This window comes from Nicotiana tomentosiformis, chromosome 2, assembly GCF_000390325.3.
Source record: "Nicotiana tomentosiformis chromosome 2, ASM39032v3, whole genome shotgun sequence".
NCBI classification, from domain to species: domain Eukaryota; kingdom Viridiplantae; phylum Streptophyta; class Magnoliopsida; order Solanales; family Solanaceae; genus Nicotiana; species Nicotiana tomentosiformis.
This window is the reverse complement of record NC_090813.1, coordinates 186,165,808-186,184,728: the sequence shown is the minus strand read 5'-3', so window position 1 is coordinate 186,184,728 and position 18,921 is coordinate 186,165,808. Positions and strand designations below refer to the sequence as shown.

Sequence of the window (18,921 nt, the reverse complement as noted above, 5' to 3'; positions counted from 1 at the left end):
GTCTTTCAATAGCTCCAACCATCTCCTCTACCTCAAGTTGATATCCTTTTGTTTGAACAAATACTGTAGACTCCGATGATTCGTGAATACCTCACACGACTTGCCATAAATATAGTGCCTCCAAATGTTCAGCGCATGAACAATGGCTGCCAACTCTAAGTCATGAATAGGGTAATTCTTCTCATGAACCTTCAACTCCCGCGAAGCGTATGCAATCACCCTGCCATCCTACATCAATACTGCACCGAGCCGAATATGAGATGCATTATAATACACCATGTAAGATCCTGAACCGGTGGGCAACACCAACACTAGCATCGTAGTCAAAGTAGTCTTGAGCTTCTGAAAGCTCAACTCACACTCGTCTGACCATCAGAACGGGGCACCTTTCTGGGTTAATCTATTCCATGGGGCTGCTATAGATGAAAACCCCTCCACGAACTGGCGATAATAACTTGCCAAACCAAAACTACGGATCTTTGTAACTGAAGTAGGTCTAGGCAAGTTTTGAACTGCCTCAATCTTCTTAGGATCCACCTTTATGCCCTCTGCCAATACAACATGTCCCAAAAAGGTGACTGAGTCTAACCAAAACTCACATTTTGAAAACTTGTCATATAACTGGCTATCTCTCAGAGTCTGAAGTACGATTCAAAGATGTTGCTCATGGTCCTCTCGATTGCGGGAGTAGATCAAGATATCATCAATGAATACAATAACAAAAGAATCCAAGTAGGGCTTGAACATCCGATTCATCAAATCCATAAATGTTGCTGGGCATTTGTCAACCCAAATGACATCACTAGGAACTCATAATGCCCATACCGAATCCGAAAAAGCCTTCTTAGGGACATCATATGCCTTAATCCTTAACTGATGGTAGCCAAACCTCAAATCAATTTTTGAAAACACCTTGGAACCCTGAATCTGATCAAATAAGTCATCAATCCTCGGCAATGGATACTTGTTCTTGATAGTGACATTGTTCAACTGTCGATAGTCTATACATATCCTCATTGACCCATCCTTCTTCGTAATTCATTGACCCATCATTCTTCTTACGAACAACACGGGCGCACCCCCGGGCGAGACACTAGGTCTAATGAAGCCCTTATCAAGAAAATCTTGTAACAGCTCCTTCAACTCCGGTGGGGCCATATAGTATGGCAGAATAAAAATGGGTTGAGTGCCTGGATCCAAATCAATACAGAAATTAATATCCCTGTCGGCTGGCATCCCTGGCAGGTCTGTAGGAAACACCTCGGGAAACTCACGAACAATTGGTATTGAATCCGTTGATAGAACCTCTGCACTAGAATCACGGGCATAGTCCAAATAAGCTAGACACCTCTTCTCGACCATATGTCGAGCCTTCACATAAGAAATAACTTTGCTGGTAGAATGGCCAAGAGTCCCCCTCCACTCTAATCGAGGCAACCCCAGCATGGCTAAGGTCACCGTCTTGGTGTGACAGTCCAATATCATATGGTAAGGTGACGGCCAATCCATACCTAAGATAACATTAAAATCTATCATATCAGGAAGTAGAATATCTACACTAGTCTCAAGACTCCCAATAGTAACCACATATGAGCGATAAACACGATCTACAATAATAGAATCTCCCGCAGGCATAAACACATACACATGAGCACCCAAAGAATCACGAGGCACAACATGATATACAGAAAAATAGTATGACACATAGGAGTAAGTAGATCCCAGATCAAATAGAATAGAGGCATCTCTATGGAAAACGAGAATAATACCTATGATAACTACGTCAGATGATTCGGCCTCAGGCCTAGCTGAAAAAGCATAGCACCAGGGATGGGCCCCACCACTCTGAACTACATATCTGAGACGACTACTAGTTGGCTGACCTCCACCTCTAACGGCCTAACTAACACCTCTAACGCTTGATTCCCACCTCTGGCTGAGCAGGCGGTGGAGCAATTGGTGTCGGAACTATGGCACGAGAACTCTGATGTGTCATACCACCCAATAATCTCAGATAGGACCTCCTGATGTTCCCAGTACCACTTTACTCAAAACACCCATCCTGCTATTGTGGCTGCAGAAATTGAAGCTGACCCGAATGGGCCAGATAACTACGGTGATAGCTCTGAATCAGAGGCGCACCGATAGGAGGTGATGGTGCAATATAGGCTGGCTGTCCATAATAAGGCACATAAGGACCATGACTCGCTGAAGAACTGTGAGATGTCTGAAGTGCTAAATGAAATGGCCTAGGAGAATGGCCTATACCAAAATCACCCATGCCTCTCCTGAGAACGAACCAACTCGATACGTCTGGCAATATCGACGATCGTCTGAAAGGAAATAATACTTCGTGTCTCCTTGGCCATCTGAAACCTGATAGTGTAAGTGAGGCCATCAATTAATATCCTCGCCCGCTCCTTCTCAGTAGGAAGCGAGATACTGGCATGGCGAGCTAAGTCCAAAAATCGAGTCTCGTACTGAGGGACAGTCATACCACCCTGCTGAAGTCGCTCAAACTGCATGCAGTACTCCTCTCTCAGAGTGACAGGGATGAACTTCTCTAGAAATAGCTGTGAGAACTGATCCTAGGTAAGTTGTTACATCTGACATTTCGTACGTTAAAGTTTTGTCGTACGTTAATCGATATAGACTCGGGAATGAGATTATTTTTAAGGTTATAAGCATTTATGCTATTTATAACAGGCGATAAGTAAGTGCCGTAAAAGTTAAAGGGTAAACGAATCAAAGAAAATGAGTTTCGTTAAAGGTTGTCAATTTGAAATAAAATACGGTCCGAGCTATAATACCCGGTAATTATGGACTAGTTCCATACAAGGTACCACATGACCATGATAGTAAGGTGTATAAGGTATGTTAAAAGTGAGTAGTATTTTAAGTAATTTGGGATAATTCTTAATTATGTGGGTAATTATTGATTTGAGTGGGAAGTTAACTAATTAATTGGAAATTTATGGATACGTTTGGTGGTGACATTAGATCTCCCAACGTGGGAGGAAGTTGGATTGATAATAAAGTCTTATAGTGACTAAGTAAATTAGGTATCTAGGTGGTATATTTATAGAAATTGTTGACTAAGTCATCACATGAAGTGGGGCCCACTCCTATAATAAGAAACCTCCCTAATTCATTAAGGGTAGATGGATGAAGGCTTCAACAAAGTAAAGGATGAGATCTTCAACAATAGTAACGGGTGTGGCTTCAAAAATTCATATGAACCCTTTTAGTGCTACAGCAGCGTGAGATGAAATTTTAAGGGAGCACGGTACAATCTTTCACAAGAATATCATATGGATTTTTCCTTACTTCGATCCTCCGTTACGTGTTTGTCGCGATTGTCGTGTGTTAGAGGGATTGTCAAGAGAATCGGCTCAGGTATGTTAAGGCTATCTCTTATTTCTTTTTGGCATGATTCATATGATACAAACGAAACGAGCAAATGCACAACTTTCAAAAATGACTCTGTTCATCGCAGTACTAGGGGTGCCTATGTTCTTGATTCCCCATGTGAATTATTATTATATCTTCTGTTCATGGGTCTCAGAAAAATACGTAGTTGATAAAGTTTATCCGAAAGTCATATTGATCGTATGACATTACGAGAAATCTTATTAACATATGCATTTCATTCATTTATACATGTATATTGACCCATAACCAGATGGCGTTATATACACGTGTATTATATGTGTATGGGATATGGGAAAAGGTTACGGTGTTATATATGCACCACCACCTGATCAGCTGGTATATGTTGATGATTTTGCCCACAGTGGCCGAGATGATATGATGGGATGCCCTCAGAGGCTTGATGATGTTATGTACACCTATACCTATGCATGATATGACATTAATACGCACGTGTATAATATTATAAATGTTTCAGGATTCACAAAGTTATTTAGACTCACAGATGGAATTCTTTACTCCATGTTTCATCTGTCTTTATGTACTGATTTTCATGCCTTACATACTCGGTACATTATTCGTACTGACGTTCCTTTTGCTTGGGGACGCTGCGTTTCATGCCCGCAGGTGCAGGTAGACAGGCTGACGGTCCCTCTTTTTAGGATCTTTGATAAGCGAGAGTTGGTGTGCTCCACTTGATCCAGAGCTGTTACTAGTTTTGGTACGCTATTTTGATATGTAGATATGGGTACGACGGGGCCCAGTCCCGTCCTTTATATAGTTGTACACTCTATTAGAGGTGTGTAGACAGTTATGTATAGTTGGATAATATGTGGCCTTGTCGGCTTCCAATCTTGGATATGTAGTTATCCATAGTAGCCTTGCTGGCTCGCCCTGCTACATTCCGCATGTATATATATATATATATATATATGTCTCTTGGACATGTTTCCGTCACGTATGTCATTCAGCAGTTTATTGACAGATATTATTCATGACCTGCCCTTAATTCATGTTTATATCTTAGACGCATGCTTAGGGGTATTCGACAGGTAAGACTCGGGCACTTGTCATGGCCCATTGGTTTGGGTCGTGACATAGGTACAGGCAACCCGGCCCGTCTAGTCAACATATAATCCCTCCACCATCTCCTGGCGGAACAAGTCATTTAAAATATGACTAAATCGACCCCATTGGTCTCAACTATACCCATGTTCTGCAGAACCTCGTGGCAACAGTCCAGAAAATCCTGTGGGTCTTCAGAATATGCACCACTGAAATGAATAGGAAAGAGCTTGGTGAACTTATCCAACCTCAACATAGCCTCGGAAGATAAAGAGGGCCTATCACTGGCCTATGCCGCAACAATCGGTTGAACTACCCCAACTAGCGGGGCTGCTGGAGTCTGAAACCGGGGAGCTACCTGCTCCAGAGTGTGAGTAGCGGGAGTCTATGCTCCTCCCCCATCCCGAGAGACGGCTGGTGACACCGGGAAAGTACCGGTCTGGGCTATACTCCCCATAAGGCCCACTAAATAGACTACAGCATCCTGAAGCACTAGAGTGGCTACGAACCCCTCCGGGACTTGAGCTGGTCTGACAAGTACAGTCTGAGCTGGAACCTCCTCATCAAAATCTACTTGAGGCTCCACTGCCGGTGCTGCTGCTCGAGCTCTAGGCTGAGCTCTGCCTCGGTCTCTGGCGCGACCTCGGCCTCGACCTCTGCCCCTAGCCATAGCCGCCATGGGGGCTCCGGCTCCTGTCTGGTGGTAGATGTAGTGCGTGTTCTCGCCATCTGTGAGAGAACAAGAATAAAAGGGTTCAATCATAAATGATAGAATAAAATCGCACGACAAAGTAAGAAAGAAGTGACATTTTGTTCCTAAACTCTATAGCCTCTGGAAGATAAGTACAGATGTCTCCGTACCGATCCTCCAAACTCTACTAAGCTTGCGCATGACTCGCGAGACCAAGGTAACCTACTGCTCTGATACCAACTTGTCACGACCCGGAAATCCCACCATGGGGACCGTGATGGCGCCTAACATTTTACTTGCTAGACATGCCAACATTATAATAGTTTATCCATTTTTTATAGTTCCAATTAAATAATAATAAAGAAACCGAAATAACTGAAATAAACTCTAAAGTAAAGTGCGAAAAACCATAACAATAGAAATATATAATACAGCCCCGAATCCGGTATCACAAGTGCATGAGCTACACGAATACTACATATAAAGGTCTGAATAAAAGTAAAGTTGTCTGAAAGAAAAGTACACAACTAAGATAAAGTAGAAGGGGACTTCAAGTCTGCGAACGTCGAGCAGCTACACCTCAAGTTTCCACACCGATAGTCAACCCGAGCAATCAACTGACCGCCGCTGGGACCAACTCCAAAATATGCACAAGAAGCGCAGAGTGTAGTATGAGTACAACTGATCCCATGTACTATATAAGTGCCGAGCGTAACCTCGACTATGTAGTGACGAGGCTAAGGCAGACCACTTACAAAAACCTGGACGCAGTATAAAATAATGACAGAAAAGGAGTATACGAAAAACGAAATATGGTAGTTAACTCATGAAAATAACTCAATCCTCGAAGAAAACCAGTAAATGCCAGAAATACCAATTCTTAGAGTCTCGTACACAACACAATAAGGAATAGAAACACATAAATTGTTGTGGCGCGCAACCCGATCCCACCGTATAACACTATCCTCCCTTATTCTACCATATAAATATCAATAATAATAAGTAAATATATGTTGCGGCGTGCAACCCGATCCCACAATATATAATTAGAATCGATATCATAATTTACCCTTATTTCACCATATCAATCCACCCTTATTTCACTCGTTGCTTCGCACAACTCGATCTCACCATATCAATATAAATTCATCATTATTTCACCATATCAATTCACCATTATTTCACATGTTACGACGCGCAACCCGATCCCACAATATCAATATAAATAAATCAATAAGCGTAATCAATTTAACAACTCGGATCACAAGAATCTCTACGATTAACGGATATGAAGCAGAACCAGAAAGGAAATCTCGTCCCAAATTAAGAATTCACTATGAGTAATACGAAGCAGTAAGACAAATCAAATAAATGACAACTAAAGGGTAAAGGTAAGTCAATTAAGGCACGTAGCAATTAATCATAGAAGCACGGGGGAATCTAACATTTCTAACACGAGAATAATAAATGACAAGTAGCAAATAAAGGCATGCGAAGTATTTAAAGCATGTAACAGTTAAGACATGGAATGAAATAATTAATGAAATACGGAAAAGCAAGGAAAAAAGTATTTTGGAGGCGTATATACACTCGTCACCTCGCATATACGCCACTACATATGAATTTCAAATAGCACATAGCTCAAGGGTTCTGAATTCCGTCAAATCAAGGTTAAACTCAACACTTACCTCGCTCCGCAAGTAAATCAAAGCTCTACCGGAACCTTTTCTCTAAAATTTACCTCCAACCCAATCGAATCTAACCAAAATCGACTCAATAACATCAAATAATGCCAGGGAATTAGATTACAATACATAAAGTTAAGATCTTTACACTTTTCCCCAAAAGTCAACAAATGTCAACCCCGGGCTCGCTTGGTCAAAACCCGAGATTCAGAACAAAACCCATTTACCCATTAACCCCAGAGCCCGATTATGTAATAAGTTTTGAAACCCGACCCCAATTTGAGGTCTAAATCTAAAATTTGCAAAAAAACCCCCAATTCTTCCCAAATTCCTGATTTTCTACCAAGAAAGAACAAAGATTAAGGCTAGAAATTAATGGGCGATGATAGAAATGGAAGGAAATAAGTTAAAGTATACTAACCTACGAAAGGATGAAGAATTTTCTCTTCCAAATCGCCTCTAGGCTGAGCTCAAATGAAACGATGGTGAAAATGGGTGAAATCCCATTTTGTAGAAGTTTAAATGACTGGGCGTGAGGTGTTCATCATGATCGCGAGACACCTGATGCGTTCGCCAAGGGCACTGCCTAATTGGCTTACGCGATCGCAAAATACACTACGCATTCGCGTAGGCATATCCCACCTTTCCTTCGTATTCGCGAGCTTGGGATCACGTTCGCGAAGGGTAAATCTATTTCCCAGCCACCGCTTCTCTAATGCTACGCGTTCGCGGTGAAGTGGTCGTGTTCGCACAGGCCGGCCCCCCACTACTCCGCGTTTGCGACCAAATCCTCGCGTTCGCATTGAGTAAAATCAACCCTTAATCCCAACTACTCTTCGCGATCGCGGGAGTGTCACGTGCCGAACACGGGGAGCGCGACCGGCGCTCAACCGAGTGAACCCGACCCAGCAAGCCTGTTACATTTCCTTCTACCCAAACTCATCTATGAATAAAGAGGAGATGCACTCCATTAATCAAACACTAAAAAGATTTCATTAACAGCTCCCATTTAAATTCCATTAGCAGCTTCCTTTATAATTTTTAAAATATTACAAGTTTATAGATATAATAAAAAACATGTTTGCTAAATACCAACATTTCTAGTTCAATTCAGCACATCAAACACCACCCACAACCTGTCTACGGAGCCTCTAAGTACAACAGAAGAGTAGTATGAAAGTGCCGGTAACAAGGTCCCAGCTATACATCAAAACACAATGTACAACATCAAATGACATCAGGCCTGGAATAGAGTAAGGCTCACCAAAACATGTTGTAAAGGGAGTTACTGCTAACGAGGACCAAAGCAGCCCACTGATGAACCAACTACATCCATTGACGATGCAGCGTCCCTGGGAAAAGGGACATTAGTACATATGGAATAGTACTAGTATGTAAAGCTAACTGTCCTCTTTCAAAATAGAATGCTAAAGTAAGAAAGGGAAAACCATAGAAACAACAAGTCACAATCAATGATATCCATATGTTAAGTTAAAACATAATAATTTCCAAAATACGAAGATAATATTATTTTTGGTTGGGTGATCTTTAGCACCGATATACCATTGTTCACAATACCACCGTACTTTTAGCACGGAGTATGATCATGACCCGATCAGCTACGTCGTCTCATCCGAGACATCAACTACAGTCACAATCTTGATCATAATTTCAATTACAATTTCTAGCACAATCACCACCGTGCGTGCGGCATGGCGTCCGATCACGACCCGATCGGCTAGGCCATCTCACCATAATGTCGTGTGGATCGACATCATCATTTTCAATCAATCATATCATCCCAATTAAGGGTAATAATGTTATTACATCAATCTCATCCCAAATAAGGGGAATGATCACAATCCACTCCTACATCGACACGTGTAGTTTCGGGGTTAGGTTATTTCAACCTACCCTTCTTCGGTGACTATCGATACTGATAAAAACATTTTTGATTTGCATACAAAGGAAATAGCAATACAAGTGCATTTACCTCATAACCCTTCACACCATTTATAGCCTTATAGGCATTTTCATCCACTTACAACATCATTATTTCATTGGCTCCCATTTAATTTCCATTAGCAGCTTCCTTCATAATTTCCAAAATATTACAAGTTTATAGATATAATGAAAAACATGTTTGCTAAAATACCAACATTTCTAGTTCAATTCCCCATACCAAACACCACCCACAACCTGTCTACGGAGCCTCTAAATATAACCGAAGAGTAGTATGGAAGTTCCGGCAACAAGGCCCCGGCTATACTTCAAAACACAATGTACAACATCAAATGACATCAGGCCCGGGATAGAGTAGGGCTCACCAAAACCAGATGTAAAGGGAGTAACAGCTAACGAGGAACAAAGCTGCTTGCTGATGAACCACCTGTATCCATTGAAGATGCAGCGCCCCCGGCAAAAGAGACGTTAGTACATATGGAATAGTACTAGTATGTAAAGCTAAATGTCCTCTTTCAAAAAAGAATGCCAATGTAAGAAAGGGAAAACCATAGAAACAACAATTCACAATCAATGATATCCATATGTTAAGTTAAAATATAATAATTTCAAAAATACGAAGATAATATTATTTTTGGTTGGGAGATGTTTAGCACCGATATACCACTGTTCACAATACCACCATACTTTTAGCATGGAGTCCGGTCATTACCCGATCGGCTAGGCCGTCTTATCCGAGACATCAACCACAGCCACAATCTTGATCACAATTTCAATTACAATTTCCAGCACAATCACCACCATGTGTGCGGCATGGCGTCTGTCACGACCCGATCGGCTAGGCCATCTAACCACAATGTTGTGTGGATCGACATCATCCTTTTCTATCAATCATCTCATCCCAATTAAGGAGAATAATGTTAGCACATCAATCTCATTCCCAATAAGGGGAATGATCACAATTCACTCCTACACCGGCACGTGTAGTTTCGGGGTTAGGTTATTTCAACCTACCCTTCCTCGATGACAATCGATACTCCTAAAAATATTTTTGATTTGCATACAAAGGAAAAAGCAATACAAGTGCATTTACCTCATAAACATTCACACCATTTAAAGCCTCAGTGGCATTTTCATCCACTTACAACATCATTATTTCATTGGCTCTCTTGGCCATATATATATATATATATATATATGATTCTTCATTCATGGCACAATGGTCGTATTTCATATTCCACACTTTCATTTCTTTCCTTTAATGGATCATCATCATAAATATCAACATATATAAAATTCCGGAAATCACAACTTTAAGTTCATTAGAAATGAAGAATTTAAGCACAGTAGATGTCTTTCCAATAAATGGAGTAAAATGATTGGCAATCGATGAGCAAGTTAAAATCATAAGAAAGTAATACACCATTTATTCTTGAAATACTTTTCCGCAAAAAGGGCAATACACAATTTAAACTCACCAATATGTAAGAACACAAAAAACCATTGAAAATACTCACAAAGCATAACATTAGTTAAAACAGCCACATTGGGACATGACTTGAGGACATAAGCTTTTAGGAAAATCTACTTTTGAAGTAATTTTGGAAGAATTAAATCAAGGCTCATTTCATAATCTTTCTCAGATCATCTCATTTCATTGGCACAACTAGCCACAAGTATAACTTTCATTCTTGGCACGGTGGCCACACTTTATATCTTCAACTCACTTCTTTCATTTTTGAGCATCTTTAGAGATTATTAACAACAAGGCATTTCCAATCAAGACTTTAGGTACACATATGAGTAATTAAGAGTCTTAAGCATATAGAGTTTTTCTCACACAATTTGGCATACTAGGTTTCATTTGGAACACAACTCAAAGCCATAACATATATCATTCTTGGACACATTCTCGAAGGATAGCATAATGTGATAGGAGTAATTGGAACACATTTTGAATACATACATCTTTTGACACTTTGCTTACTCGGGATAATCGAATTTATTGGGAACAACTCAGAACATGGGAATAAGGAACTTGAGTCAACCATACTTGAAACTTACGAGAACACCATGGAATTCATTTCTAAAAGAGTAGTTTAGCCAACATACCTCGATTGAGCTTTTGTTAGAGTTGTTACAATGTTCCACTACCCTTGGCAACGTCAATCTATAGAAACATCGTCAAATTGGACCATCATTAGGAAGGGGTTCATAGCATTCAGCTCACTTAGGAATTTTATCAAACACCTAGCAGGCATGAATATCTACATATCTTAACCATTGAATTAGTTCATCCAACTACTACCATTTACCAGCAATTTATCCCACCATAATTCTTAAACAATTCATAACTTCCAACATTACATACATGACCATCCATCCACACCCAACCAACAAATATTCCATCAAATAATCACCTTTTAATCTCTACAATGGTTATGTATTTAAATTGGGAACTTATGGCTTCCAATCACCATACCATAAGTTCCAATTTCATACCCATATTCCCATAATATATCCATACATGTAAGTCTAAGGGTGTAGGATTACCTTTTGGAGGAAATGTTGCAAAACCCTCCTTTGAGTTCTTGAAGAAATTTCTTGAAGATCTATGTATTTTATGGAGGATTGAGTTAGTTTTGCGGTGGAATTGATGGAATGAAACAACAAATTAGTAGGGATTACTCACCTTGAAGATGGGGGAGTTGGGGGTCTTGAGAGAGTTGAGAGGAGCTCCAAGAATCGGCCAAGAGGAGTGGGAGAAGTGAGCTACTGAAATGCTCTTTATAAAGGCTTCAGGCCTAGCTTGTCCATCCTCATGCATCGCGCGGACATGCAAAAGCTCTCGTTCAAGTTTGCGTGCTGGGGCAATACTTCGATGTTTTGTTGAAATGGCTGGGGGTCATGGCTCGTTCAAACCCGCGCGGCACACGAGTTCAGCCGAGCTCCCCAGTTGCATCCTTTCTATATTTCTTGTTTTCCAACTTACCCTCCTTCGATACCTTGCTATGATATAGACCCCAATTCACTTTCAAACTTTCATATAAGTATGAAACCATGATTACACGATGTTACCCTCATCCATAGCCATCTCGGGTATACAAGCGAAAAGTGGAGATCTCGAGGCGCGATATAACGTCTTAAACCCTTGGCAAAACTTTCATTGTTCCACCTACCTTATTTTAGTAATTTGATCATAACGACTTGTAGAAATATCCAAATGATAAATGGTTTGATGCTTTTGAAACAAGACTCGAAGGTCTATACTTCAGGGATAAAATTCATGGAAAATATCCTTTTGCTATAAGAGTAGTTCCCGCTTATCGTAAGGTGTTGTGCAAATTGAGACATCCTTTCCACTTAATGTATCCAACTTGTTCCACACAAATTCTTCCCACTTAACCTCCTTAATATGTTCCAAAACACTCTCCATATGTATTTTCAAGTCAAAATAATATGGTTCTATCCCATAGGTCTCCTTTAATACTCGAATACGTTATTCCCAAATACCTTTGGCACACTTTAAAAATGTTAAATCATTAGGAAATTTTAATGGGGCCTTACATTTTCCCCCACTTAGGATCATTTGTCCTCAAATGAGGGTTAGAGTCCGCTATAGACACATAATATGACTTAAATCTTTATCCACACACCAAAAGCTCCAATGTTTGGCTAACTCTCTAAATTTCCAGAAATTTTGACAGAGTTTCTCCTGTATTTGGGCCTATTCACCTATTAGAGAATCCCAGAAATCAATCCTAATAACATATACATAATTCATAGAAGATAAGCTCTTAACATTTTCATAGAACACAACTACCTAAATACGTAATTATTCAAACAAGTGAGGGTACTTCTTCTTCATCTCTTCCTCGTCCTCCCAAGTAGCCTCTTCAACCTGTTGGTTTCGCCATAACACTTTTACGGAGGCAACGTCTTTATTTCTCAACTTTCGGACTTGCCGATCAATAATAGAAACTGGAATCTCTTCATAAGTGAATTCCTCATTAACCTCAATAGTCTCAACCGGAACAATGAGTGTCGGGTCTCCAACTACTTTCTTTAACATAGACACATGAAATACCGGGTGCACTAATGACATCTCAGGTGGTAGCTCAAGCTTGTACGCCACCTCACCAATCCTCTAAATGATTTCCGACATACCTTGGACTAAATTTCCCTTTCTTACCAAATCGCATTACACCATTCACGGGGGAGACCTTCAAGAATACCCAATCATCTTCTTTGAACTCTAAATCTCTACATCGAACACCCAAACTAAACCTTTGTCCACCTTCAAAAATTATTCTAAGATGTGCTAGCCCGAATATGACCATAACATTTCCTACCAAATATGCTTGATCATTGAATGATGCTTCTTCTTTGACATGTTTGAACCTTCAACCCCCATAGATTTAATACAAAGAGAAACAATGGGGTTTCAAAATACATGAAGTTGCATTATGATCTTAACAGTAACTAGCAGAAGGAATCTATGCCACAAGCCCATGAGGATGAAAAAAACAAAAATTGAACACTTGTGAGATTATTATCATTCTGACAGCTTAACCCTTCACAATAGTTGATCCTATATGAGAGGACTAGAGATACAACAAACTTGTCTTTCAAATAAATATGTCATGATATGTGCTAGAAGTTTAAACATCCACTTGAGGTTGGGAGGGAAAGGCCGCGATAAGGCTACTTAACTTTCAACCATAGACGAGTTCGCGAAACCATGTAGCTAGGATATCTTAACATTGGGTGAAATCATGTGCTGGTTAGAGAGAATGAACACTTTTCTATGAGCTAGACATGTTTCTACCATAACAACTCTCAAGCTGCAATACCAGGCCACTTCATGGGCAACTACAATACTAGGAACAAAGTGAGTTACTCACTGAGGCATGATCTAGGTGACATGAAAGTCATACTGAGATGGGCGAACAAAAAGATCTTTATGTGATGAATTTGTGAAAATCTCAAATTTTCCAAAAACTTTATGCGGATAAGTGACCCCTTTCAATGGACAGGTACACATATGATAGGTGCTGAGATATGCTCTCATGTTACTAGACAGTGAAAAGGATTCATGATAACATTCACAAAGGAGTAAAGTGATTGTTCCAACCATAGGAGCCACATACACTAGACAGAAAAAAAGAGTGGCTCAAGAAGGATCTTAACACTAGGCCGGTATACATTGGACTTGATACCACATAGGTAAACTTTATGACGGTGCATGCATAGGCACAAGTGAGCAGATGATATCCATTTAAATCAAAAGATTCTGTAAGAAATTCATCAGGTATAGTCCCTTGTTGAGAATTTAGGGAAGCAGTGGGAAGTATTAACCTAGGGTTATAACTCATTCTAAGAAAATCATTATAGAACTCAATTCCTCAAGAGGTTCTAAATGAGAGAATCTGTGATAGAGTGGCTTCACGAATAATGCGTCTCGTTTAGAAAGTAAGTACATGCAATGTTTTGTGATTCAGCGTCTTGTTAAGACCATATTTATGTAGGCTCTTCAATATGGATGTTCATATACAACAAGGAAAATAATGCGGTGTTCAAAATGAGGTAACAAAGAGTGACTTACTTGGTTATTTTACATTGATAGGGCAGTACCTTAATTGATGCCCCCCACTCCACATCCATAACATACATTGGTACCATAGTGACATACCCCTGAATGACATCTCATACACTTCACACAACGAGGATGAGGTCCGCTAAACTGACTCGCCTCACTAACCTGATATTTACCATTTTTCCATACATCATAATCATCCCCCTTATCCTTCCTCCAGGCCTTCACGGTGGGAGTAACAATCTCTATACCAGTTTGCTGTGTAGGCCTTTGGAATTGCCCAAGCCTACGACCCCTAACACGTTCCTGAGCATACTCACAACACGATGCCAAATGTTTCTTCCTACATATTGGGTAGATCGGGATGGCTGTATCCAACCTAGGGTATTTGTTCTTCTTGTGCCCCCTATTTCCAAAACCATAACATATTTTAAGAATCATCCAACAGAAACCCGAGTGGCTCTTCTTTCATATCAAACATTCCGACTTATTGGTACAAACAACCCTCTTTCATTTCTTAGGTGCTCTCACCACATTATCTGGTGGCCTAGTGACATTAATAGGAACAAGGAAACTTCCCCTAGCAACTATTTCTTTCATTCCCTCCTCACTGCATCGAACCGTGGGTTACTCATATGGACAATGAGATATGACGAGGAAAGTAGCTCCCTATCTTGAGCTCTATCGCAAGATCTGGAGTATCAAAAAAGGGTGAAATTCCTAAATGTCCAAGTAGCCTCCTTATTATAGATGTGGTCGACAACACACCGATGAGAAGGATTCTACTAGACACGGCTCCGAGACCTCCTAGGACACTTTAAAACCTTAGGCTCTGATACCAACTTTGTCACGTCCCGAACTCGGGGAGCGCGACCGGTGCTCAACCGAGTGAACCCGGCCGAGCAGGCCTGTTAGATTTCCTTCTACCCAAACTCACCCATGAATAAAGAGGAGATGCACTCCATTAATCAAACACTGAAAAGATTTCATTAACAACTCCCATTTAATTTCCATTAGCAGCTTTCTTAATAATTTCTAAAAAATAACAAGTTTATAGATATAATGAAAAACATGTTTGCTAAATACCAACATTTCTAGTTCAATTCCCCACATCAAACACCACCCACAACCTGTCTACGGAGCCTCTAAGTACAATAGAAGAGTAGTATGGAAGTGCCGGCAACAACAGCCCCGGCTATACCTCAAAACACAATGTACAACATCAAATGACATCAGGCCCGGGATAGAGTAGTGCTCACCAAAACTAGATGTAAAGGGAGTAACTACTAACGAGGACCAAAGCTTCTTGTTGATGAACCACCTGTATCCATTGAAGATGCAGCGCCCCCGACAAAAGGGACGTTAGTACATATGGAATAGTACTAGTATGTAAAGCTAAATGTCCTCTTTCAAAATAGAATGCCAATGTAAGAAAGGAAAAACCATAGAAACAACAAGTCACAATCAATGATATCCATATGCTAAGTTAAAACATAATAATTTCCAAAATATGAAGATAATATTATTTTTGGTTGGGAGATGTTTAGCATCGATGTCGGTTTTTGAGGTTAGGATTGTTGTGAGCATGTTGTCTTTGTTCGAATATGTTTAAAGAAGGGCATAAGAAAAGGGAAGTGTGTTGATGCATAGTCTAGAGCCTAATTGTAGCAAATAACCACGGTCATAGGTGCAGTGTGCTTTGAACGATAAGAGTTTAATTTTGTTTCGTCTACTATATGATGGTTTGTTCGAGGACGAACAAAGGTTTAAGTGTGGGGTAGTGATGTTTGGCATATTTCGATATGTGTTAATGTTACTTTACCCATGCTTTAACCACTTTTTGATGTTATTTAATCTTTAAAACACCCAACATGGTGTAATTATTGGTTTGATGACTAATTAAGTTATGTGTGACGATTTAAGGTGTTCGGAGTGCAAAATATGAAGAAAAGGTGGTTTAGCTAGAGGAAGAAGGGTTGGATGCGTCGCATCCAACCTAGGAAAACATCATCCTGCATGCAACCTTAGCAGTGAAGTTGTGCCATCGCGTCCGCCATCGCGTGCGAAACTGGGAAGTAGAAGTGAAGCTGGATGCGTCGCGTCCACCATCGCATGCGAAGCTGAGAAATAGAGGACAAGGTGGATGCGTCGCATCCGCCTTCGCAGGCAAAAAATTGAAATGGAGGACAAGGTGGATGCGTCGCATCCACCTTAGCATCAATCCCTGAAGCCGAATTGGACTAGGAATGGGAGAGCTTTGGCCCACGACTTTTGTACGCAATATATAAGCTAAAAACGCCTCTTTTAGGTTATCTAACATATTGGGAAGAGAAAAAAAACCAGGAAAAAGCTGTGGAGGCCGGAATTCATCAAGTTTCATCTTTCTCCTACCAAACTTAGTAATTTTTATGTTTCTTTATATGATTTGTTGTTTGGCTACCATGTCTATGTGGAGCTAAACTTCACGTTCTAGGGTTGTGGTTCTTTCATGACTATTGTTATTCGGATATTGATTTTGACTTCTTGATTTATCATATTAGTTTATTTATTCAATCTTGCACTTAATTATTTAATTGCTTGATCACCAATTGAATATTATCTACGAATCTAGAATTGAACTCGAAAGTGGGAATTCTATATTGCATATAGGATTGAGTAGGGCAAGTTCTTGAACTCGGGCATCGGGGAACGGATTCGTGGTTAGGATAGACATATACCTAATTACCTTGCTTGGTTGATTTACAGGAATTATAAATGCGTTCTTGTTGATTCTAACTCCATAGACATATAGGCGTTAGGTTAGCTTGAATAGGCGAGTAAGAACTCGACAGATTCTTATGAGCAATATTAACCCTGTCAACCAATAAGCTAGATAAATTAGTCAGTCAATTCAATTGAAGAATACAATAGGATTGTTAGATAGACCATAACCCTAGATCGTTTTCATTACATTGATATCATTAAAATCTGCTCTTTCTCTGTTCAAAGTTTATTATTTATATTTTTCTTATTTAATTAGTTAGAATAAAATATTTTTAGATTTAATTCTTGTTTAGATAATTAAGATAGGCTAATTTAGTTAATAGCTAATCATAAGTCCTCGTGGGTTCGACATCCGACTTTGAGTCACTTTATTACTTGACGACCGCGTATACTTGCGTGAGTGTGTTTGGTTGCGACAAGTTTTTGGCGCCGTTGCCGGGGACTTAGAAATTTGCTATTTTTCTAGATTAGACATTTTTTTTATCTATTCATGTTTTTTTTTATTATTTTATTTTAGTTAGTATTTTTTATTTATTTTAGCATGGCATCTTGGAATAAAAATTGTTCGAATGATGGTTATTCTTATTTTGATGATCCTTGTCCATATTGTGGAGGACCCCACTGGTGGAAAAATTGTCAGAATGTTCCCAGGAGCGAGTTGTGCGCACAATCTCAATCCTTTGAGTGGAATATTTGTAATATGTGTGGTGGTCAAGATGGCCATTGGGATGGTTGTCCTAATTTTGTTCATCCTTCTCTGAGCCCTTATCATGATCTTTCTAATGATATTTCTGAGTTTGATAAGGGCAATGAAGTGCAGGATATGGAGCCTGATGCATATATTAGGGATATTCTGAGGTAAGTAGCAGAGCAACAGGATGAACTCAAAAAAGATATAAAAAGAATGAGGGCAGCAATCACAAGAATGAAGGCCAATATGGAAGAATTGAATGAAGAGAGCGAGTGCCAGCAAGAGAAAATTTTTGAAAAAGAGGAGATTTTGAGCCAAACTTGGCTGGCAGAACAGGCTGAAAAGTTAGAAATATATGAAGCTCAACATGAGGAACTTACTGATGGGATGAGACACTTTATAGAGGGAAGATCTAAACTGGGACAAGGGATCTATAAATTTGTCACTACTATTCACGACTTGCAAGATAAATTAAATGCAAAGGTTGTTGCGTCTATCGCCCAACAAAATAGTAATGAGTTGTCAGAAGCTGAAAAAGAGCTTATACGCCAAATTGAGGAGCTAAAAGTGGAGAGCCAATCATTCGAGCATATTTCTGTTGATAATGCCCATGTTGAGAAAAGTACACTAGAGCCATGCGAGGTAGCAGATAATGTTATATTTGAAGACTCTAATGTGTGCACATATGAGGATATAAATAGTAATACAATTCTAAAGTTGGGGCGTGTTGGTCCTCATTCTAAACATTTTTCGACATTGTATTTGGATGATGACATGGAAATCGAGTCATCTAAGCCTTTGGAGGAGTCAATGGAAGAGGAACATGATGCCTATATTTTTGAATTTGTCATGCCAAAAAGCAAAAAATACATTCCTCATCTAAAGGCCGAGAAGTGTAGAGTGAAAAATTTATTACTTGGCCTGGTTATCTTTGTAGCCCCACCACTGGAGCATAGCCGCAAACTGGATGCCATGTTAGGGGCTCAATTCATAAGTTCGAGGTGGAGGCAAAAAGTGATTCACGTCGTGCCGCTACGTT

General features: G+C 39.9%; 1 protein-coding gene across 1 annotated transcript; it reads right to left on the bottom strand.

Moving 5' to 3' along the window:
• Positions 1-1,038: 1,038 nt before the first annotated feature.
• Positions 1,039-2,281, bottom strand: LOC138906253 (uncharacterized). The gene is made up of 2 exons (XM_070194785.1): positions 2,143-2,281; positions 1,039-1,808 (listed from the first exon to the last, which is right to left on the bottom strand). The coding sequence occupies exons 1-2, from the start codon at positions 2,279-2,281 to the stop codon at positions 1,039-1,041; spliced, it is 909 nt and encodes a 302-aa protein (XP_070050886.1).
• Between the last annotated feature and the right edge of the window lie 16,640 nt (positions 2,282-18,921).

Bases quoted from the DNA above. Each gene is read 5' to 3' on its own strand.
- LOC138906253 (XM_070194785.1), bottom strand. From the start codon at position 2,281: ATGGGTGATTTTGGTATAGGCCATTCTCCTAGGCCATTTCATTTAGCA. The intron at 1,809-2,142 runs GTGCGCCTCTGA...ATGCTTTTTCAG, and splicing joins TGCACCATCACCTCCTATCG to CTAGGCCTGAGGCCGAATCA.